General features: G+C 31.9%; 3 protein-coding genes across 5 annotated transcripts; all 3 read right to left on the reverse strand.

Moving 5' to 3' along the window:
- Positions 1–3,761: 3,761 nt before the first annotated feature.
- Positions 3,762–6,361, reverse strand: LOC107961930 (polyadenylate-binding protein-interacting protein 5). 3 transcript variants are annotated; one of them, XM_016898105.2, is made up of 4 exons: positions 6,130–6,361; positions 5,929–6,010; positions 4,949–5,343; positions 3,762–4,152 (listed from the first exon to the last, which is right to left on the reverse strand). In XM_016898105.2, the coding sequence occupies exons 3-4, from the start codon at positions 5,333–5,335 to the stop codon at positions 3,988–3,990; spliced, it is 552 nt and encodes a 183-aa protein (XP_016753594.2). In that variant the 5' UTR covers positions 5,336–5,343; positions 5,929–6,010; positions 6,130–6,361; the 3' UTR covers positions 3,762–3,987. The 3 variants fall into 3 exon arrangements, with proteins under 3 accessions (XP_016753594.2, XP_040938865.1, XP_016753591.2); XM_041082931.1 differs by lacking the exon at positions 5,929–6,010 and having other exon boundaries at positions 4,949–5,356; XM_016898102.2 differs by lacking the exon at positions 6,130–6,361 and having other exon boundaries at positions 4,949–5,356; positions 5,929–5,989.
- Positions 6,362–9,846: 3,485 nt separating this feature from the next.
- Positions 9,847–11,269, reverse strand: LOC107925608 (DNA-directed RNA polymerases II, IV and V subunit 3-like). Its single transcript, XM_016856322.2, has 3 exons — positions 11,244–11,269; positions 11,111–11,153; positions 9,847–10,331 (listed from the first exon to the last, which is right to left on the reverse strand). The coding sequence occupies exons 2-3, from the start codon at positions 11,147–11,149 to the stop codon at positions 10,059–10,061; spliced, it is 312 nt and encodes a 103-aa protein (XP_016711811.2). The 5' UTR covers positions 11,150–11,153; positions 11,244–11,269; the 3' UTR covers positions 9,847–10,058.
- A 265-nt stretch (positions 11,270–11,534) lies between these two features.
- On the reverse strand, positions 11,535–12,905 carry LOC121203316 (uncharacterized; the record flags this gene model as incomplete). Its single annotated transcript, XM_041084188.1, has 2 exons — positions 11,535–12,082; positions 12,554–12,905. Coding segments are annotated over 2 exons (564 nt in total), but the record flags the coding sequence as incomplete, so codon positions are not given.
- Positions 12,906–23,302: the final 10,397 nt, after the last annotated feature.

The following is a 23,302-nucleotide window of genomic DNA, read 5'->3' on the forward strand; positions in this document are numbered from 1 at the left end:
GAGCCCAATTGTATATGTCCGATTGGTCCCCCCGTTAGCTCAACAAAAGTTTGATCAGACTGCATTTGAATCAAAAGAAAATTCTACGACTTTGGAAATAATTTAATTAAGTTGATTTATTCGATGCGAAATTCAATTAGGTGATCATGAGAATTGTTCAACTAGAGAATTTGATTAAATAATTTTCTTGAAAATTTAATTTGGAAAATCTAAGTGATTTTTGGAAAAATTAATTTTGATAAAGTAAAATTAAATTAATCAAATTAATTAAAATTAATATGATATTTTTATAAATTAATTTTCAAGTCAGACAATTGCTCCAGTGAGTAATTGAACTTGAAAATTGGACCTGAGATCTTAAATTGGGCTCAAGAGCCCAAAACTAAGACCAATACCTAAAAACTAGTTGAATCGGGCATGGTATGTGAAATTAGGCCGACGGTCCAACCAGTGGCTAGATCGAACCAATCGGGTCGTCGCTGAACCAGACCGAACCGGCTCGAGGTGCCATAAAGGTGTCGCATTTGCATCGTTGGACACAGCAGTGTTGGCGGCTGCATCGGCGGCAGTTGGTCTTTGGTGGTTGAGCAATGAAAGAGTTATACTCCTATTGGGACTCTACCAAAGAAATAGATTTTAGATTAATTATTCCAAAAATAATATTATTTTAATAGTTTAATATTTAATTTAATTTAATATTTATCTTAATAGTAGTATATTAATTTAATATTAAATTGATTAAGTTTAATTATAGTTGAACTCTCTAAACTCTCCTCATATAAAGAGAGTCTTGGGTCATTATTTTCACACACTTGAATTCAAGAGAAAATTGTAAAGAGAAAATTCTCTGAAAAAATTATTCCAGAAAATTTCTAGAGATATTTTTTTGATTTATAACTTGACCCAAAATTTTATAAAAATTACGAAATTACCTCACTGGTATTTGTGAAAAATTTTCTGATTCGAAACTGACCCACACTCGGTAGATGTGAGCTTGAGAATAACGGAGAAGACTACTCGTAGCACTCATCCTCGACAAATAAAAAATGTACAATTTTGATTAAATGTTTCTTACTTTTAGATATCACGATCAATATCTTGTTTTGGAAAAAAAATTAAAACTCTGTTTTCCCTAAATTTATTTTCTACTACATTTTTCAAACCCGTTTTTCCAACAAAAAGAACACAACACTCCAATAACAAAGGATAAAACTTAAGAAGAAAGTAAAAAGAATTGGTCTACTTAAACCCAAAATAGGGACGAGCCTCATATTTATAGAAAAAGACTAGAGTGTTGAAGAATGATTAGCACTAACAAGAATCCTAGCTAACCTTCTTCAATTAACCTCTAACTGAACAAACTAATTAGAACATATTATAACAACTAATCTAATAGAAAACTACCATTCTTATCTAACTCAACTACCAATTATAGTTACTAACACGCAACGAATAAAAAAAATTAGTTATAAAATAAATGCAACAAATTTACAAGGTAGATCTAGGGTTGAAAGAAGCAAAGAAAGGGGTGCCTCAACCCAAAGATGCTCCATCACCAATAGATGTGTCGCATTTCCCAGAGTAACTTGCAATATGTAAGCCCCGGTCTAACATATCACCATATTCAACTTGACGCAAAGGGATAGTAAGAATGATTGGGGCAATTGTATAACCAAAAATCTAACGCAAGAAATGAGAACCCTAACAACGAGTAGCAATGTTCGAACAAAATAGATAGTGTACATAAACAACTATACCATTCAAAACTTTGCATTGTTGTAATCTAGTGATACTAGCACTATGGATCAATGGATGATCCTACACTAGTACATAAGCACCATCACTTATTTTCCAATAGAGACCACCCTACGTCATGTAAGCGATGGGTCCAAACTCATAGAACCATACATGGTAAAGTATTTGGCTTGTAAAACACAACCTACAGAGCAAGGCACATTGTACTCTAAAGGGAAGAACACGAGTTCGAACTTTGGAGACGATATTATTAATGGGGCAAAAAGAGATTCTTAAAAAGATTAGTCTTCATGGACCATAAAAATGGTCACGGAGAATACCTTAATTATACCCAAAAAATTCTTTTATAATACGAAACCCCATTCCACCTAGAGCCTTCAAACAACACAAAGACCGCTAATACCGCCAGCGAATCTTAATCATGTTTCCACCAATATTTGACAATAATCGAACTCAATTCAGCACACAAAGTCTAAGGGCTTGTTTGATATACTGAAAACTGCTTTTGGAGAATGATTTTCGGGTGTTTGGTTGATTTTACATAAAACATTTTCCATTAGATAAATTTTCCTTAACTCGATTTTTTGAAAATTGTATTTGACGAAACAAATACAACATAAATGTTTTCACGACTGAAATTTTTTCATAAAAAATATTTTTTTCTTCTAAAAAAATTTTAACTACCTATATAACTCTTTTATAATAACAATAAAGTTAAAATGTATGAGTCAATCATTACATACCACTCCTTGACTTTGTAAGGGTGAGTTTGGATGTGTGATGCGTTTACCTGCGATTAGTGTAAAAATAATGGTGACAGTGAGATTAGATACTGTAGCGTGAGACTTTGCGGTGAGATTAGATACTGTAGTGATATTGTAGGGTGAGACAAAAAGTAAGCCAAACGCACTGCACCCCATTGTCCATCCAAACCCACCCTAAAATGACCAATGCATCATATAAAATTAAGATGGATTAATATTTATTATGACATGTAATTATATGATTAAAAAATACTGCCATTTCCTAGACTCAAAGTCCACAAATCACTTAGGGTGCGTTTGGTTCGCTGTATTGGATTAGAGGTGTATTGGATTAGAGCTATATTGGATTAGAGGTGTATTGGATTAGAGGTGTAATAGCAAATCAACTGTTTGGTTGAATGTAATGGAATAGAGGCGTAATAGTAATCTTGTGTTTGGTTGAATGGAATAGAGGTGTAATAACATAATGGAAAAAACTAAAATGACTAGAATACCCTTAGCATAAATTTGTTTTGGTAAATGATTATTGTTATTATTATTTAAATTTTAATAAGATTATTATTATCAATAATAAATAATTTAATCATATTTAAAAATAATTATTTTTAAATATATTTTAATTAAAATATATAATTTAATAAAATTCTTAATAATTAGCAGAAATTTGTTTTGGTAAATTATTAATGTTATTGTTATTTAAATTTTAATAAGATTATTAATATCAATAATAAATATTTTAATCATATTTAAACATAATTATTATTAAATATATTATAATTAAAATATATAATTTAATAAAATTCTTAATAATTAATATTCTTATATTAAGAGATCTCCAAACACTATGAAAATATCTCAATCCAAGAATGTTTGATCCTATCCAAAAAGTCGTTGCAAGTCGACTGATTTTCCAAATTTGAAAATTGATAGATTCGGTGAATAAAATTTAATAAATTTCACCTCATTTGTGCATATATCACAAACTATGTAAAAAGATCAATTGTTAACAATAAAAATAATCAGACAATTACATGTAATGTACCATGTGTACCTCATGCCGACATATAAAGACCGGTTTTAATTATAAAAATGGATGAAATTTTTAACAAAAAGATTAGTTTGCTCTTTAATCTTACGTACACGAACTAATTTGCCCATTCTTTTAGTAGAAAGCAAAATACAATTTTACTTCTAATATAAGTTATTATATTATATAGAGAAAATGAACCCCCAGCAAAGGCATAAACAAAACAAATACTCTTCCATCGCCAAACAAATGTAGAAAAAGTTGAGCGACCAAACAAATGTTACAGCATACAACTACACATCCAATGTTAAACCCTTCAAGTGTTAAAAGCAAAGTACTACATTTCTCAACCTTGAAGAAGAACCCTACTTGTGTACACTTCTTATCCACTGAGAGATACAACTACAACTAGAAACACTGAAACCCCTTTGATTATGTCAGTCAGGAGGTAACAGCTGATTCTGTAGAGCCTGATGAAGACGCGCCGGTTTCACCTGCCACATTCTTCAGTTTAAGAGTACCATAGTTTGCTGAAGAGATAAATTCAGAGATATCACCGATATCCAATGTGTCGGGAAGAGTGTCAGAGGACTCAACAGTGTACATCTAACAAAGAGAACTATCCAATGTACATGAATACTGAAATAAGGGCAAAAAGGTGCATTTTTTAATCCCAACCATAAACTAATTCAAGAATCAAAATCACAAATACTCCAGAAATCACTTCCAATGAAACCAAAGAAAGAACTTGCCGTACAATGAGTAAACAAGAAGCAAGCAGCATGAGGAAAACATCCTATCCCCAATATTCAAATTAGCATACATTATTAATGGCATTATAGAATAGGTAAATTTCCAAACAAATTTATATGAACAAGATAACATTACACAACCCTCAGTTATAATATATTCAACTGAAAGTGAGGTGAATAAAAACAATAAAAGCATCTGAAGGTATACGATCCATAAGAACAAAATATGTGGGGAAATCATTGACATAAATCAATGTATAAAATCATATGAAAGTTCAAAAGGTGGGAGACAAAAACAGGTGGAAAAATCTCTATCATTTGCACAGGGAGGATTAAAACAAATGAAGAAAAACCATGGTTATGCTGAAATAGGCCTGAATGCAGACTAACATCCTTAACTCTTTGATGTCATACAGTTAAAAACAAGTGAAATATGTTACCCACAACATCAGAAAATTATTCATAAATTCAATTACTTCACTACTAGCACTTTCATAGAGGGACACTTGGAAATCTGCAGGATGGAACAGTAAGAGGAGCTAATAATATAGGAAACATTCGAGATGAAAATAATATAGAAAACGAATCCAGCAAGACCACTCAGACAATCAAGTTATATAAATTATAAAATAAAGATAGGCAAAATTTACCTCAAGTTGGTTCAGCATGTCAATAGTGGCTTCTAAGTCTCCATTATTAGCCATGTAGACATCCAGAACAGAGTCATTGGACAAACCAGGGAACATCATGCGAAGATACTCCAAATCCATGTCGAATTCCTCATCCATAATCTGCTCGCCACTCATTTCACCCTGATTTTGCATCAAAGAACCATGACCAGGGTCGCTTTTTAGTGCAACCAGGTGGTTTCCAATGCCAGGGATTGCAGATTCAAGTGAAGCATTGCTACGTGAGGAAGGATCAAACCAAGCAGACTCATTTCCAGCCTTAATATCTTTAGCTATGGAACCCTCCCTTTTGGCAAGTGGTATGTATGATGCTGCACAGGGATTCAACGAAGAAACCTCTGGCTTCATTCTCTTTGCTGGAGAAGAATACTAATCATTTTAGCCCCCCATAACATAAAAATACAAATTAAATTAGATTACTAGGCAAAATCATTCATTTTTTAAAAGAACAATCCAGAAAAATGAAAATCTAATAGCAAAAACAACATACTGAACGAAAATGAATATAAGCAAGTCTAATCCTAACAAGATAAAAACACACATAGAAAAAGAAAAAAATGATTGGAAATTGGAATAAACTGTGACTTTTCTTGCATTGATAGGATCATTCTGGATTTCTGTTTAACATGCAACTAAGCATCGAAAACCTGTCACACAATTAGAACAAAATAAACTCCATGTACACAAGTTGCTGTTCTTCAAATAATCATAACAATAATCATCTAATAACGAAGTAGATAACTCAATTATTCAAAAAGAATTAAGAAGTGGAAAATTACCAATCACAAGGTGGAAAAAACTATTGGAATGTTTTAAATTGAATTTTATCAAGAAAGTAAGGAAAATTCCCTTTAAACTTTCAGGTCTTTGATTCCATGAGGGCAGTAAAGATCAACCAATGAGAAAACAACCAAAATCAAAGATTAGTAAGAAATTTTTACCGAAAATTAAAGCAAAAACTCCAGCAAAAGAGAAGAAGAAACAAAAGATTCCGTGTTTTGATGAAGTTTATATGATCAGGCCCTGAAAGTGCAATGAAGAAGACACTAACAAGATAGCCATTAAAACTCAGTACAGAGAGAAGAAGAGAGTTAGAACAATTACAGGATAATTGAGAGCAAAAGAGAGTTAGAAACCTTTACCTTTCAGTAGCAGTAACCTGGAAACCCATCAATTGAGAGCAATCGAAGGAGTGACACAGAGAAAAAGAAAAGAAAAAGGTCGACTGGTTGAGAAGGCAAAACGAAAGAGTGACTGGTTGTAAAGAAAAAGAAAAGAAGAGGTTGAGAGACAGAGGAAGAGGCGAAGGAATGGGGAAGCCAATCGGGAGGCAAAGGTAGAACGAAGGTAGAACGAAAGAAGAGGCGACGGAATGGGGAAGCCAATTGGGAGGGTAAAACAGGGAGGGATTTGGATGCAGCACCTAATTTGAGCAAAAGGGCTGTATTACAAATCGGTGGATTTCACCGATTAGGGCAGTAATGGATTACACCCGTAATAGCATTACCATGAACCAAACAACGGAATAAAGGGAGCTTAAGTGGGGCCCACCGATTAGGGGTGTATTGGCATAGCCAATACACCCAACCAAACATGGTGTTAAGACATACAAGCTAGTTAGAAATAACACCAAATATTCAAGCACCTCAAACAATCATCTATCGTATTGTAATGCTTTTATATGATGTATCTAATATCGCTCCCAAATGATTCATAAATCATTTAACCTTGAAAAGGCCATAAAAATCATTATCTAATAATTGTTTTAATCTCAACTTCTTATACAACAAATTTATCCATTTTAATCCACTATAATTAGGGAAAAAGAATTATTTAGATTAAACAGTCACTTCCTAACATTTTGAAGACATAGGTATCACATTAGAATAAAATCTAAAGTACAGGGGCCTTTAATGAATTATCCCATTTAATTACAATAGTATTTCTTCAATGCTGGGTTGGTGACACGGACAGCAAAATGTACCAAAAAGTTGACATTGACATCAAATGATGATAAATTTGGCTTAGACTCATTGTGGATTTAATAGATTAATTATACCCTTAATGAGAGGCGAATTTAGGACCCTAAAATAGAAAATTATTGTCTTGGTTGTTTAAATTTTTTTTTAAAATTTTAAATTAATAAATGTAAAATTGTATTTTAGTCCCCTAAAATTATAAAAATTTAATTTAATCCTTTAAAAATTATTAAGATATAGACTATTAAAAATTAAATTTCATTTCGACCCTCTCTAAAAAAAATTTATGGTTTTACCCCTACCCTTAATTACGTAAAAATACATATTAATCCTGAATGATAATTATCATTAAAAAAAGAATATCATATCAATTGATTTAATTAATTAAAATCATTAAACTTAATAAAAATATCAATATCAATTTCAATCTCTTATTTTTTGTTCGTCCTTCGTGAGGAAGGGGTTTGTGCACATATAGTAAATGTTTTTAGCTTTTATTCTTGATTTTTTGTCAAATCACCAAAAAATGAATAGAAAATTTAATGTTTTTAAGGGTGAGTATTTGATCAAGTCGAGTAAAAAAATTTCGAGTTAGTCGAGTTGACAAATTCTATTTTAGCAACTGAACTTAATTTGAATTTTTTTCAAATCGAATCAAATCGAGTAAAAAAAATTCAAGTCAAATAGAGTCGAATGAATCCTATTATTTATACTTAATGTTGCGTTTAGATGGACCAATTATTTAACTAGTAGACGAAATATAAAATTATTTAACTACATGAATAATATAATGATTTTGCCTTTTAACTTAATGGGTAAACATTTATCAAAACGACATAGTTTTGCCTTTTAACTTAATTATTTTGAATTTTAACTTTTAAAAAAGTAAACATTTATCAGATCGACATAGTTTTGTCTTTTCTTATTCGAATTTTCGGATAATTCGAATTGTGTAATTCATATTCGAGTTTAACCGAAAAACTTAATTTTTTATTTGAGTTGATCCGAATAACTTGATTAACTCAAATAACTCAAACTATTTAATTCAAAATTTAAATTTTTTATTGAGTTTTTCGAATCGGATCGAATTTTGCTCACCCCTAACTGACGTAGCATACACGTGGATCACGTAGATGATATGCCAACATTTAATTAACTTTTTAAAATTTTAAAAATATTTAAAAACATTTTTTATACTTTTTTTTACCTTTCCAATAATTTTTAATTTTAAAAAAATAATTTTTAATTATTTTTAAATTTTAAAAATTTTAAAAATTTTAAAAATTAATTAATTGATAATATGTCATCTACATGACAATCAACGTACATATATAAGCAAAATTAAAAACATTAACTTTTCAATCTATTTTGAATAATTTTTTTAAAAAAAAAGCAAAGGTAAAAACTAAAACTAAAATAAATGAATGAATAATTATAAAGTTGAAGTGTAAAGTCATTATGCCATACAAAGAAAAACGACTGAAACTGCAGTGGGGAAGGTGGAACTTAAGGTGTATGGAAATCATTAAAGCTCATCAACGTTTTTCTGGTTCTTTTAGGCATAATTACAAATTTTGTTCTTAATGTTTTATATTTCTTTATCAATTTAACCTTTAAATTTTTTTTAGCAAATTTTACATTTAACTTTTATATAAAAAAAATCTAATGTGATGATTAATTTTATTATTTTTTAATGAAAATATTAAAATTTAAAATATTAAAGCATGCATGGTAATTTTTTCAATTATATATATTTTAAATTTTAAATTATTTATTGACATATATAAAATAATAGTGTCATATCAAAATAAAATACACGTAGGCTATAATGAAGGTTGCCATTCTAATATCATTAAAAAATTTATGGCACGTTTGGTTCACTGTATTGGATTAGAGGTGTATTGGATTAGAGGTGTAATGAAATAGAGGTGTAATGGAATAGATGTGTAATAGCAAATCAACTGTTTGGTTGAATGTAATGGAATAGAGGCGTAATAGTAATCTTGTGTTTGGTTGAATGGAATAGAGGTGTAATAGCATAATGGAAAAAACTAAAATGACTAGAATACCCTTAGCATAAATTTGTTTTGGTAAATGATTATTGTTATTGTTATTTAAATTTTAATAATATTATTATTATCAATAATAAATAATTTAATCATATTTAAACATAATTATTATTAAATATATTTTAATTAAAATATATAATTTAATAAAATTCTTAATAATCAATATTCTTATATGAATTTACTCAAATCATAATATATGATACTATAAAATATAAATTAACATAATTATTATTAAATATATTATAATTAAAATATATAATTTAATAAAATTCTTAATAATTAATATTCTTATATGAATTTACTCAAATCATAATATATGATACTATAAAAGATAATTTGAAATAATTAATATTAAATATATTTTAATTAAAATATATGATTTAATAAAATTTAAAATAATTATAACTAATAAATTATCTTATATGAATTTGTATAATTTAAAATAATTATTATTACATATAATTTAATAATAATATATAATTTCATAAAATTCTTGATAATAAATTTTCTTATATGAATTTATACAATTTAAAATAATTAATATTAAATATAATTTAATAATGATATATAATTTCATAAAATTCTTAATAATAAAATGTTCTTATATGAATTTACTAAAATCAAAATATAACTTGAGAATTATAATCTGCATAAACACTCAATCCGAGTTCCAAACATACGTGCCAAGGAAGACGATTATTAAACGTGTCATTGTATTATTTTGGCTTGTTTCATGTTTAAGTTGATAAGAGAATTCTTGGACCGCCAAGATTTACATAAATTAAGTAAAATTTAGTTTCAACTGTATCGGTTCAAAACAAGTAAGATTTGCCAGTCCATGCTTTGCTGGCTTTTAAGTTTAAAACAGATGGCATATAGCTGACAATTTTCATCGAGGAAAACAAGTAGTCTGTTCTACCCAAAATATCTCAAGAGTTTTAAACAAAAGGTAGTTAGTTAGATGTAAACACGCCTTTTCTGAAACCAACAAATGTCAATGGCTAGTTCTTAATTACAAGCAGATCATCCTCCTTGCATATGGGCACCTAGTTCACCAAACTGATCATCAGCTTCCACAGTATCCTCAGACAGGCGAACTGCATCCAGCTTCTGTTTCAAGATTTCTATAGCATTAAGAACCAACTGAGAAGCTTTGATCGCACCAGTGGATTCAACTGTAAAGATGAAACTGTCTTCTTTGGCATATATCTCCACAAGACCTGGCTTGCCCATAGCTTCAGCTTTCTTTAGCACCTCATCGTCATAGGTATACGCCTCTGGATCAACCACCACAACCTGTTTTCAAGATAAAAATAGAATTCATAGTTAGCAGCGCCAACAGCAGCAGCAGTGAAATAGCATAACCTCCAATTTTTGGCTCACAATATAGGGACTGAACGAATGCACTCAACATACATGAAACATATGATGCTCAAGCAAGTCAGAACAGCTATCTGCACAAAATATGAGGCAAAAAAAAAGCACTAATCAAACGAACTAATTCCGAAATGCTCCAACACTCACTGCAATAATAGTCAGTAACAACATTACGGTATCATTGGAGACTTCCTATAGAAACAAGGTTTTCAATACAGTAATGGCAGCAGTAGCAAGCAGGCCCCATTTAAATGAAAGTAGAAAGAAATGTAGTTTGACACCTCGTATCTTTAGCTTTGAGATGAACACAGGGTGGTATTAACAGCCCTAATACAAGGAGAAACACTCCAATCCAGAAACCTAAACTGAAGCTCAAGTTCCATCAATATCCTCATGATTCACAAAAATAAAAGGCACATAAGAGGAACTTTTGTAAGAAACATATAAAGACAAAATGCTACTAAAACACATCCACATTTTAAGCTCAAGCAAACTAGAAACTCTAAAAGAAAAGACCTTGATGACGTGCAAAGCAATTCAATCCTCCTATTGGACAGACCATAGATGTAATTAATCAAAACCAGCAATTGCTTTAACAATCCAGAAGCTCTAGTGATAGCCAACACAACCCAAAGCTTAATCCCAAACAATTTCTTTGTTAGAAATGTAATGATGTAGAAAGTAAAGGCATAGCATACCTGTTGGGTATTTGGGTCAATGTCAAAGAATAAGATCATTGCTCTGCATTTTATGAAGTATTGATTAGACTTGGCAATTAATTATAACGGCACAACCCTTATAGAACTCGGGAAGATTGTGAAACTTGTAAACCTCGTTAACAGCCTGAATTTGCTTAGTTATCTGCGAGTTAATTGCAACAAAGTAAATGCCATTTATTTGGAAATAAAAGAATAGTGGAATATAGAGGGAAAAGAAAAAGAACTGCAAGATGAGCATCCCGATTTGTTCTACATAAGATAGCCATCCTACTGAGAGCAGATACGACTTAAATACTTAATTGTCAGGAAATGAGAATAGAACAAATACCCGACCAGTATGACAAACCAGTGCAAAATAAACATTATTTAGAAGTTTTTAAAATATAAACATCATTCAAATATGGGCATGAACTATGAAGTATGACTCTCCAAATATATACAAGTGCCGAATGCCATTTAACTATCCAAAGTATGACTAGATATTGGAAAAGGTTCAACTATCCAAAGGAATTACAATCATGTCAAATACTATGATATAGGCAACCACTCAATACAATTTTTAAACTCGAAAACTGCATTAACATACGAGAATCAAAATCAGATAGAACACGAAATAGAACTCAAATCTCATTGACCAAAACAACAAACAAACGGGTATATTTTAGTTTATGCAAAGTCAATCATCACTTATTAACTAATATCATTACAAAAGAATAAAATTACAATGCTTTTCAGCCAGCTATCCGAAAGAAACCACTAAATGTTTACCTCTGACATGTGAAGCATGGCCATTACCACCCAATTCCACAACAGCCGACTTCTCTTTCACCAAACCATCTTCTTCTTTAATCCCACTATCGAGATCATCATCGGAATCCAAAGTGAAATTCCCCCCATTACTATCCATTAGCTGTATTTCAGCCCCTAATGGCTTATACCGCAAACCATCCCCTGAAGCACCAACAACAACACCGTTTCTTTTGCCAATAAGCGATAACATCCCAACAACCAGAACCACAAGCAAAGCAAGATGGCAATTGAATTGCAATGTGGCAATAAACCTTGCTCTATGATAATCAGGGTGACTTCTGCATTTAATAGTATAATTCCCTCTACTTTTTTCATGTAAGCTACATCCATGAACCATCAAATTAGTGTAAAATGAAAATCCCATTTGCACAAACCATGTTCCGTGTAAAATCAACCCAATACCTCGTACCGATTTCGAGTAAATGGACCTGTTAGATCTCAATTCTAACATTGTTGAAACCACACAAATTGCTATGGGAACACATAAAAGATCAAAATATCTATTCTCAATCCCACTTGTATCCTTTCTTTGCAAGTAATACAACAAAAATTCTTCAACAAAAGCTAAAAGCAGAACTAATTCAAGAACAGGATCATGCCAAAAGTATGAACCTTTCTTATTATTTAAAAGACCCAAAGCAGAGTAAAGCAAGAAGAGCAGAGCAAGTGAGAGCACTTGTAACTGGAGCACCGTCCCCACCCGATCTTTTGAACTGAAAGCATCAAAGATTGAAACCACAGAATTTAAGAAAATCGAAAGGGAAAAGATTGATACAAAGATGAAAGATGGTGAAGAAGAAAAAGGGTTCTCTTTAGTTTTAGAAATAGAGGCAGATTTGATCTGGGTTGAAAGTGAAGAAGAAAATGGAGTTGGACTCGGGTTGAGGCAGAGGGTAAAACAGGGAGGGGAAACTGAAGAGGCATCTAATCTGGGCAAAAGAGAGGGATTAGAAATCGGTGGTTTTCACCGATTAGAAAAGTAATGTATTACACGCGTATTAGCAATACATTGAACCAAACGACGGAATAAAGAGAGATTAGTGGGGCCCACCGATTAGGGGTGTATTGGCTATGTGGGGCCCACGGAATAAAGATTGGTAAAAGCGTGCCCATGTGGACATTTTTTGAAAAGCATTTTCACGTTAACGTGTTTTACTTGACAACAGAAAAAAAAGTGATGAGCTGGACGTATCTTTTTACATATCCCCTAAAAATAATGTCAGTTCAACACGTTTTAGTAAAAATGTACCATTCTTGTCATTTTTTAAAAAACAACTCATTTCTATAATTTACGAAAGAAAAGGGATTTTTTTTTGGTGAATAGGTGTTTTATAACACCCACGTGGTACAAGCATTTCCCACCTTTGTTGTACTAAAATTCATAACAAACATGCCTCTAAAGTAATTGGGCATCCTAAATAGTCAAGATTGTGTGGTCCACCATATTTGGTAATAAAAAACCAAACATTTTTGTTACGTTTAAGAATTAGTAGTGTATGGTAAAAATTTCCGTATGAAGTTTTAAATTTTAAAATTTTAATTTAGTAAAATTAAAATTATATTTTAATTCTTTTAAAATATAAATAAATTTAATTTTTTTAAAATTATAAAGATATAATCTATTAAAATGATAAAATTATATTTTTTTATCATAAAAATTATAATTTAATTTCGACTTTCTAAAAAGATTTTTTGATTTTGCCCTTGTATAGGTAAAATTTACCTACTTTTTATAGTTAAAAGTTGGAATTTTATGTAAATTTTACAAATAATTAATATTAATTACTTACAAATATTTAAATTTTATATGAGTTATAATAAAAAGAATTTTATTCTTATTAAAATATCAAAATATGAACAAATTTAAACATTTTTTAAATGCATATTTTTACTTCACAACATCATGAATAAAATAAACATTTTGTTTCTTAAAAATATTTTTTGACAACAATACTAAATAATTAAATTTTAAACTAAGCTTTTCTAAAATAACACTTATTCATAGGGGTGTGAAAAATTCGGGTAAAACTGAAAAAATTTGGTTAACCAACCGATTCGGTTAATCAGTCAGTTAACCTAATTAATTCGGTCGGGATCGGTTAATAATTTTTTGAGTTTTCGGTTAACGGTTAATTTAGTTCGAAACTGGTCGGTTAACCAAATTTTTTTGGTTTAACCGAAAAATAATAAATAAAATTATAATATATTAATAGCCCACTATTCACTCAAACCCAATCCAACATAAACCCAGATACCTAATCTAATATATATTAACCCAAGTACCCAACCCAATTATAAAAATTACAAATAATTTAATAAATAAAAATAAAAATCTAAAACTAAAAATAAAAATAAAAATAAAAAACATATAATTTTATACAAATAATTCGGTTAATTTGAGTAATTCGGGTAATTCGGTTAATTCGGTTAATTTTATACTTATTTTAACCAAAAATAAAAAAATATAATTATCTGTTAATTCGGTTAATCGACCGAATTAACCAAAAAAATTTCGGTTTGGTTATTTTTTTTGAAAAAATTTCGGTTTGGTTAACGGTTAAAAATTTTAAAGAGTCGATTAATTCGTTTAATGTTATTTTGGGTCGGTTAATCGACTGAACACCCCTACTTACTCACGACATTTAAAAAAAGGAAGGAGAAACAATCCCTAAAGCTTTGTTTGGATTTTGTTAGGGTGGAAAATTGCTTTCAACCTCAAAAGCAATGTCAAACACTTGGTGGCTTTTCCACCCAAATGCAAATCTCGAGCTTTAGGTGCTTTTGATTTTTTTAGTTTTGAAGTACAAATTATAAAAATATCTTTATTTGTGTAAATTATTTAAATTGTATTTAAAAATTTGGATTACTCTGTATTCTATGTATAATTATATTAATTGTTTAAATAATATTTATTATATTTAAAATTAAAGTATTTCATGTATAATTAAGTTTATAAATAACTTATTAATTGTTAAAAAGAGTATTTAAAATGTATATTTTATATATAATTATAGTGACTTATTTAAAAATGATCTAAATTAATTTATTTTTTAATTTTCAACATGTTTAAAATAAGCATTTTAACTTTTTAAATGTAATTTTTGAGAGCAATGTCAAATACTTTAATTTAACAAATCACATTTTTTTATAGTACTTTTCCACAACACTTTCTAATAGAACTTTTTTTTCCCAAATCAAGTTTTTCAAAAGTAATTCTCAACTGCAATAGCAATATTAAACTGACCTTAAATTATCAAAAACATATTACCCAAAAATATGCTACTTAATTTTTTTTTTGCTTTATCAACCTTCGTAAACCAAATCTAGAAGGGTTAATGTATTATTTGATACTTTTTTTTTAATCGTGGAAGGAATATAGCTACTTAGGATTAAGCTTAAGCTCTCATTTCTATAATACAATGTTCTTGCCACTAGGTTAAGAGGTTGTTGACTACTATCTGATACTTGAGGTTGTCTTCGATATTCAATTTTATGTTTGAGTTTTATTTTGTCTCAATTTAATACATAATATTTTCAATTTGCACTTGAAAAAAATTATAATTAAATATTCGAGTTTGATTTTTATGGTACCAGTTACAAAAGGAAGAAAAAAATTACAAGTTAGATAAATGGATAAACTATAGTTTGGCATGTCTAAACTGTACGTAGTTGAAAGAATTGAAGGCCAAATCCCCTAGAGGTAATGCTGAGAAAGAGAGTACAAGACATTGAAAGCAGTTAGGTGTTGTGTTTTAAGGACATCATGGGTAGTGAAACACAACGACCAAATGATGATTTGTGTCACTAAGCCAGTGGGGTGAGTTCAGCATTGAGAACAAGGACTTTGAGTTACAGAGACATGATGCTGCCATTGATAGTTTTAATTGTTAGTACGTGACTCATTAATTGTTGTAATACATCATCTTAAGTTAGTCCAAATATATACATAAGGTAGAGAGAAGGCGTACGTTTAGCGAAATGCTCTCGGTGCATTTAGCAGGCTTATCCTGCACCGGATTTTCCTTGGCCTTCTTTCATTCTCTTTCGATTTCTCGATTCTTTCTCTTTGATCTCCTTGGTTTTATTTGTTAGCTGTTCTGATCTCTGTTTCTTATTCTCTTTTTGAGTTCTTTCTTTGGTTCATGTCTGCCCCTCTTGATTGGAGGCCATTGTTTGTTTCTTCCGATGAGCAGTCACTTGCTTACTTTCCACTGCAAGTCTTGGACGGTGAGGTCACTGTGAAGCCCCTCGCTGATGTTTTGGTGGAAGGTGGTCCGTAAATGGCAGCACTCTTTGGTGGCTTAGATCTTCGGGAAGGCGCCCAATTTTGTAACGATGCAGAGACTAGTCAACATTCTTTGGAGTAAACAAAGTGAAGTAACTGTGCATCTAGCAGGTGACAATTTGTTCATATTTCAATTTGGTTCTTCTGTTGCTCCTGTCTAGGTCCTGGAACATGGATCTTGGAATTTGATGCAGTCGTAAACCAACTAAAAATTTAATTAAGGCAAGTGCACCTATCAATTAATAGTATAACTATAGTGAGAAAAGATATCGTTCTCACAAGAACTAAAAATACTAGTAATTACCGTCTTTCTATTATTTAACCGACAAATTGGAGTGATTGATCAAAACTAAAATTAACTAAATTAATTAAGTAAAGAACAAATCAGGAAAATAATCGATTAACAACCAAGAAACGAAACAATACCAGGAAAGAATCCAACTAAATTTCATAATTTCTTCACTTAGTATATTGATCCGTATAAATTCCTAAATTATACTAATATATCTCTTCAAGACTAAGAGTAATTGACTCTAGGTTGATTGATCGAAATTTCTTTCTAATTAAAACTCATATTATTATATTAACTCGATCTATGAATCCCCTATTAGATTTGACTCTAATCCGATAGATTTATATCGTCTTATTTCTAGGATTACATGCAACTCTACTCAATTATGCTAGATCTACCATTAAATAGGGTCTATTCCTCCTCAAATTTAAGTACATTGAATATGGATTAATAATCTAGAAATATCAAACTAAGAATAAAATACACATATTTAAGAACAATATCTAAGTATTTATTGCGTAAAAATAGAAATCAAATAACAAAATCTATTCTAGAGTTCATCTCCCTAAGTATTTAAAAAATTAATTCATGATCACAAACAAAAACATTTCAAAGAAAGTATAACAATAAGAAATAAATAAACTCATAATAAACTTTAAAGAAATCAAAATGAGATATTCAATCTTGATAGAAATCTGCTTCAGAGTCTGCTTTAATGGTGTTTTTCGAGTTGTTTTCTCGAGTATTCTATGACGGTTCCCTCCTATCTTCTTATTTGTGTCATATATAGGTCTTAGAATGTTTGAAAAACCTAAAAATTGCGTTCTCTTACATGTTTGGAGTGCGATTCGTGAAATCCATAGGTTTGGCACATGACCGTGTGTCATCCCGTGTAGCTCACATGGCCCAGCCCATGTGGAATGGCCTAGCCCATGTGGCTGTTGAAATTTGCTCCGATTTTCGCTCCTTTTGCTTCCAAATGCTCTCCTAAGTATAAAAACATAAATTTAAAGGATTGAGAACATAAAATTCACCATTTTAAATCGAATAATTATCCAAAAAACACATTAAGAATGATGTTAAAACATGTTACTTTTGGCATTTATTAGCACATATAAAATATTTATGTTATCCTTAGTAAGTGGGAACCTAATCTTAGGAAGTTGGAATTGAATCTAGGCTGGATGCCCGTATGGATCCAATGTTATCGAGTCCTTTTGGAATTGTTTACGCAAAAAGGCCTAAGTTACATTGCGAGTGCTACTCCTTTGTACATGGATAGTGTAACTGCCTCTCAAACTCGTCTCTCGTACGCTAAGATTTGTGTTGAGATTTGTGTTGATACCGTAATTCCTCGTTCTATCAATGTGAAACTGAGTGATGGATCTCTCACCTCTATTACTGTTATGGTGTCATGCTTGCTCGTTGTTCTCCTTGTTGTTCTTTTGGGCACTCTGTGAAGAATTGCCCTAAGTAGACTCCTGACTCCTGTCAAGGATAAGAAATCTGTTGATAAAGTGGTTGAGGATTCAGTGTTTGATAATATTACTACTGACAGTGTTGTTGCTGATAGTATTGTTGCTCATGAAGAATCAGGAAAGGGCAAGGCAGTTGTTATTTCACCTTCTTCACCTCCTAAGAAGCAAGTCCACTTTTCAAGTTCTAGCAATTGGTTTGAGGTTCTTGGCTCAAAGCTGTCTAATTTGCCAGTTCTACTTGATGCAACTGATGCTGAGAGTACTACTGCAACTCATCCTGGTTGTGGGATAGTGATTATAATGGTGAAGGGATAGATATATGTTGGAAAATAAGGAGTTTTTAGTGTGAGAGACATGATATTCCATGGTTGTTTGGCTGTTTCACGTAGATGCGAACTTCTTAGCTAGTCACAGTTAACATATCGGTCTCCTTGTTTTTTTTTGTGCGTCTCCTGGATGATGATCTGTTCATTTGTTAACAACCTTTTGCTCCTTTTGTTATTTTAATAAAGAAAATGCAAGGTGAAAAACATTAGTCCAAACATCATTAATTAATGGGTTAGCGATAAATTTAACCCTTAATGTTTATATCTTTTATCAATTTGGACATTATTCTTTTTCGTTAAATTAAATTTAATCTTTTAAAAAGACTCAATTCGTTTTTTAAGAGAAATGTTGATTAAAATAATAATTTCTTAACGATATTGGTGATCAACTTGCATTGCAATCCACATTTACTTCATAGTAAAGTTTTGTTTTTGAATGCTTTTTAAAAATACTTTTGAAGTCATAATCAATATTAATCGAATTCAAGACCCAAAAAATAAAAGCAGCTTATTTTTTAGTTTTTGCTTTTGAAAAAATATTTTTGGAGCCAAAATGACATGTGTAACCCTTATGTATAATTTGATATATTTGATATAATATTTATATAACTATATAATTATCTTGTATTTAAATTTATTTCAAATATAAAATGTTATATATTTAAATTTATAACAACTATATTTTTAAAATATAGATTATACATTCAAATTAAATTTTACAAATAATTAATATTAATTATTTATAAATATTTAAATTTTATATTTCATATATTAAAATATTAATAATGGGCTACAATAAATTATTTTTTATTTTTAATAAAATATCATAATAAGAACAAATTTGAACAATTTTTAAATGCATATATTTACTTCACATCATGTATAAAATAAATATTTTATTTCTCAAAAACACTTTCTAAAAACAATACAAAACAATAAAATTTTAATTAGTAGTCTGCCAAATACTTTGAGTTTTGCTGGCAGACTTCAACTGATCAAATTTGTTCTCTTCAGTGTGTAAGCTTTCTGGAGCAAACAGTACCTTCTGCGTAAGTCTATTCTCCAAAGTATTGCCCAACTGTGCTCAAGATTTTTCTGGAAGGGGTCCAATAACAGTGCTGTAGGGGCTAGGGTAAGTTGGAGGACCATCTGCTTACACAAGTCAGAGGGAGGATTAGGCATCAGACATTTGGAGGAGTGGAACAAGGCTTGCATGCTCCAATTGATTCGAGCCTTGCTTGCTTCTGAGGGTTCCTGATGGATCGCTTGGATCCAAAGGTATGTTTTAAAAGGGGATTCTTTCAGGAATGTTTCTTTGAATTCCTCTAGCAGCTGGACAAGGAGGAGGCTCCTTAAGCTGAGGGATTTTGCTGCTGAATTTATTTTGTGGTTCCCTATCGGTGTCTATGTGTCTACCACTAAGCTCTGGGAGGATACTCGAATGAAAGGGGAAAAGGTGCCTTGGCAGAGGCTTATTTGGTTTCCACTTCATGTGCCTAAACACTCACTTATTGCATGGATGGCTATTTTGAACAGGCTACCTACGAGGGACAGGTTAATTGCTTGTGGTCTTTATTGTTCCAATAGGGTTGGAAGCGTGTAAATTATTGTACTAAAAAATCACACAAAGTTCAATTTCCAGGGAAGAGAGGTGGATCACAAGGATCTCTTAAATACCAAGTCTTTCCTTAGTCAGAATATCCCTTCTATAGTAATTTAATAGCACAATTAAATACTACTATTATACTCTCAAATATTGAAAGAAAAATAGGACAAGGAAAAAACACAAGAGTTTTAACGAGGTTCGGTAAATTATACCTACGTCCTCGGGCACTAACACCAGATGATAACTTTACTATCTCCAAAATATTACAAACAAATAGAATTCCTTAAGAATTCTCAAATGGGAGAAGAGAGAAAACTAAGAGAGAAAGATTGGTTGGGATGGTTGAAATGAGAAATGGTTAGGCCTATTTATAGTTGAGGTTCAGGGACTAACTTGCAAATGGCCTAAAAAATTAGGGACCAAAATTGCAGTTATCACATTCAATTTTAAACAACTTGCCTACCATTTTTCCTTTCGGTGTCACTTGCACCTCCCATTTTTGACTTTTCAACTCACCCTTTAATTGACTTTTCAACAATCTCCACATTGAAGATTTGATTAGGATAATCACATCTTCACATACTTCCTTCAACTCCCCAAATTCTATAAAGCTATCTTTTGTAGTGCCTCTAAATGCGCTCTCGAGCGCCATACACCTGAAGGTGCTCAAAATTTCAGGATGTTAATTAAGTTCAAACAATGATTAAACTTGATGTTACCACCTTGGTCATCATATCTGCGGGATTATCTGCTGTCGGAATCTTCTGAAGTAGAATTTTTCCTTTTTCAAAGACTTCCCGCACAAAGTGATATCTTACGTCGATATGCTTGGTTCTTGAATGATAGACTTGATTTTTCGCTAAATGAATAGCGCTCTGACTGTCACAATATAGACTAATGTGACTTTGAACAACTCCCAAGTCTTTCAACAATCCATTAAGCCAAATAGCCTCCTTAACAGCTTCTGTAACTGCCATATATTCTGCCTCTGTAGTAGACACTACTACTGTAGACTGTAAGGTAGACTTCCAACTCACTGGGGCTTTCGCAAGAGTAAACAGATACCCCGTAGTTGAACGACGTTTATCTAAATCACCAGCAAAGTCGGAATCAACATATCCAACTACAAACTGACCAAGTACTTCATCCTGCTCAAAAATTAAACCAATGTCTATGGTTTTTCGAAGATACCGTAGAATCCATTTCACAGCTTGCTAATGTCCTTTTCCAGGATCATGCATATACCTGCTCACAACTCCAACAGCTTGTGAAATGTCAGGCCTCGTACACACCATCGCAAACATCAAACTCCCAACTGCATTAGCATATGAGACTTTCACCATATATTCTCTTTCATCTTCAATTTTCGGAGATAATTGAGCACTGAGTTTCAAATGAGAAGCAAGTGGGCTACTTACATGTTTTGTGTTTTCATTTACATCAAAACATTGTAATACCTTTTTCAGATATTGCTTCTGATTTAAACAAAAGGTTGCCTCTCTGTCTATCTCTACTTATCTCCATGCCCAGAATCTTCTTGGCCTCACCTAGATCTTTCATCTCGAACTCTTGATTCAACTGAGCCTTCAGCTTATCTATCTCTTTTTGGCTCTTCGAAGCGATTAACATATCATCAAAATACAAGAGTAGATAAATGAAAGATTCGTCATGCAGCTTCTGCAAATACACACAATTGTCATATTTGCTTCTTGTGTACTTCTGCCTTCTCATAAAGCTATCAAATCGCTTGTACCACTGCATCGGGGATTGCTTCAATCCATATAGCGATTTGTTCAGCTTACAAACCCAATTTCTACCACCAGCATCTGTGTATCCTTCGGGCTGAGTTATATAGATCTCCTCTTCTAACTCACTATGCAAGAAAGCCGTCTTAACATCAAGTTGAGCTAGCTCCAAATTCAACTGTGCTACCAAGGCCAACAAAATTCTAATGGAGGAATGCTTCACAACAGGGGAAAATACATCATTGTAGTCAATTCCCTCCTTCTGAGCGTAGCCTTTAGCTACCAATCTTGCCTTGTAGCGAACATCTTTATTGCTAGGAGATCCATCTTTCTTTGCGAATACCCACTTGCATCCGATTGCCCTTTTACCTTTCGGTAATTGCGCCAACTCTCAAGTATTGTTTTTCCGGAGAGATTGCATTTCTTCATCCATGACGCTTTTCCATTTGTCACTTTCTAAGCTTTGGATTGCTTCTTGATAAGTGACAGGAATATCATCATCAACAATGGGAAGGGCGTAGGCCACCATATCAATAAATCGAGCAGGTCTACGAATTTCTCTCCGTGGCCTTGCAACTGCAACTGGTTCTGGTGTACTTAACGGTTCTTGGGTCAGAACCTCTTCAACCTCTAATTCCTCCATTGTGGCTGGAGAATTAGATTTATTAACTGGGCAAATCCCCATCTGATCAAACTCCACCTGTTTTGGAGTACACTCCACCTGCTGTGGAGTATCGCTTGTCTGAATATCTTCATCTGCTACCTTTTTCAATGTGGTAGATTCATCAAAGGTAACATCTCTGCTACAGATCATTTTCTTTGTACTTAAGCACCAAAGACGAAATCCCTTCACTCCAGAAGTGATTCCCATAAAGAGAGCTTTCTTTGCCCTCGGATCTAACTTTGATTCCTTCACATGGTAATATGCAGTGGATCCAAACACATGTAAGGAATCATAATCTGTAGCCGGTTTTTCAGACCATACCTCCATAGGAGTTTTTCTTTCTAATGCAGATGATGGCAAACGATTAACAAGATGGCCAGCGTATGTCACAGCCTCAGCCCAAAATTGCTTGCCCAACCCAGCATTGGACAACATACATCGAACTTTCTCCAGTAATGTTCGATTTATACGCTCTGCCACTCCATTCTGCTGTGGTGTATCCCTAACTGTGAAGTGTCGAACAATACCATACTCTTGGCACACATCGAAGAACGGATCACTTCTATATTCCCCTCTATTGTCCATCCTAAGCCGCTTGATTTTCTTGCCAGTCTGGTTTTCGATCATAGTTTTTCATTTAAGAAAAACTCCAAGCACTTCATCCTTAGTTTTCATGGTATACACCCAAACTCTTCTAGAAAAGTCATCAACAAAAGTAACAAAGTAGTGTTTTCCTCCCAACGAATGTGTTTTGGAAGGCCCTCACACATCTGAGTGAACATATTCCAAAATACCTTTTGTATTATGGATAGCAGTGTCAAATTTCACTCTCTTTTGCTTTCCCAGAACACAATGTTCGCAAAATTTTAATTTGCAAGCCTTTGCACCTTTCAACAATCCTTGCTTTGCCAGAATTTGCAAGGATTTTTCACTGGCATGTCCCAACTTCATATGCCATAACTGCA

This window comes from Gossypium hirsutum, chromosome A12 (assembly GCF_007990345.1).
Source record: "Gossypium hirsutum isolate 1008001.06 chromosome A12, Gossypium_hirsutum_v2.1, whole genome shotgun sequence".
NCBI classification, from domain to species: Eukaryota; Viridiplantae; Streptophyta; class Magnoliopsida; order Malvales; family Malvaceae; genus Gossypium; species Gossypium hirsutum.

What these genes read in the sequence shown, in the direction of transcription:
- LOC107961930 (XM_041082931.1), bottom strand. Translation starts at nt 5,335, where the DNA reads ATGAAGCCAGAGGTTTCTTCGTTGAATCCCTGTGCAGCATCATACATA. An exon ending in ACATGCTGAACCAACTTGAG is followed by an intron (nt 4,153 to 4,948) that starts GTAAATTTTGCC and finishes TCTCTTTGTTAG; the next exon opens with ATGTACACTGTTGAGTCCTC.
- LOC107925608 (XM_016856322.2), bottom strand. Translation starts at nt 11,149, where the DNA reads ATGATCTTATTCTTTGACATTGACCCAAATACCCAACAG. An exon ending in TTGACCCAAATACCCAACAG is followed by an intron (nt 10,332 to 11,110) that starts GTATGCTATGCC and finishes TCTTGAAAACAG; the next exon opens with GTTGTGGTGGTTGATCCAGA.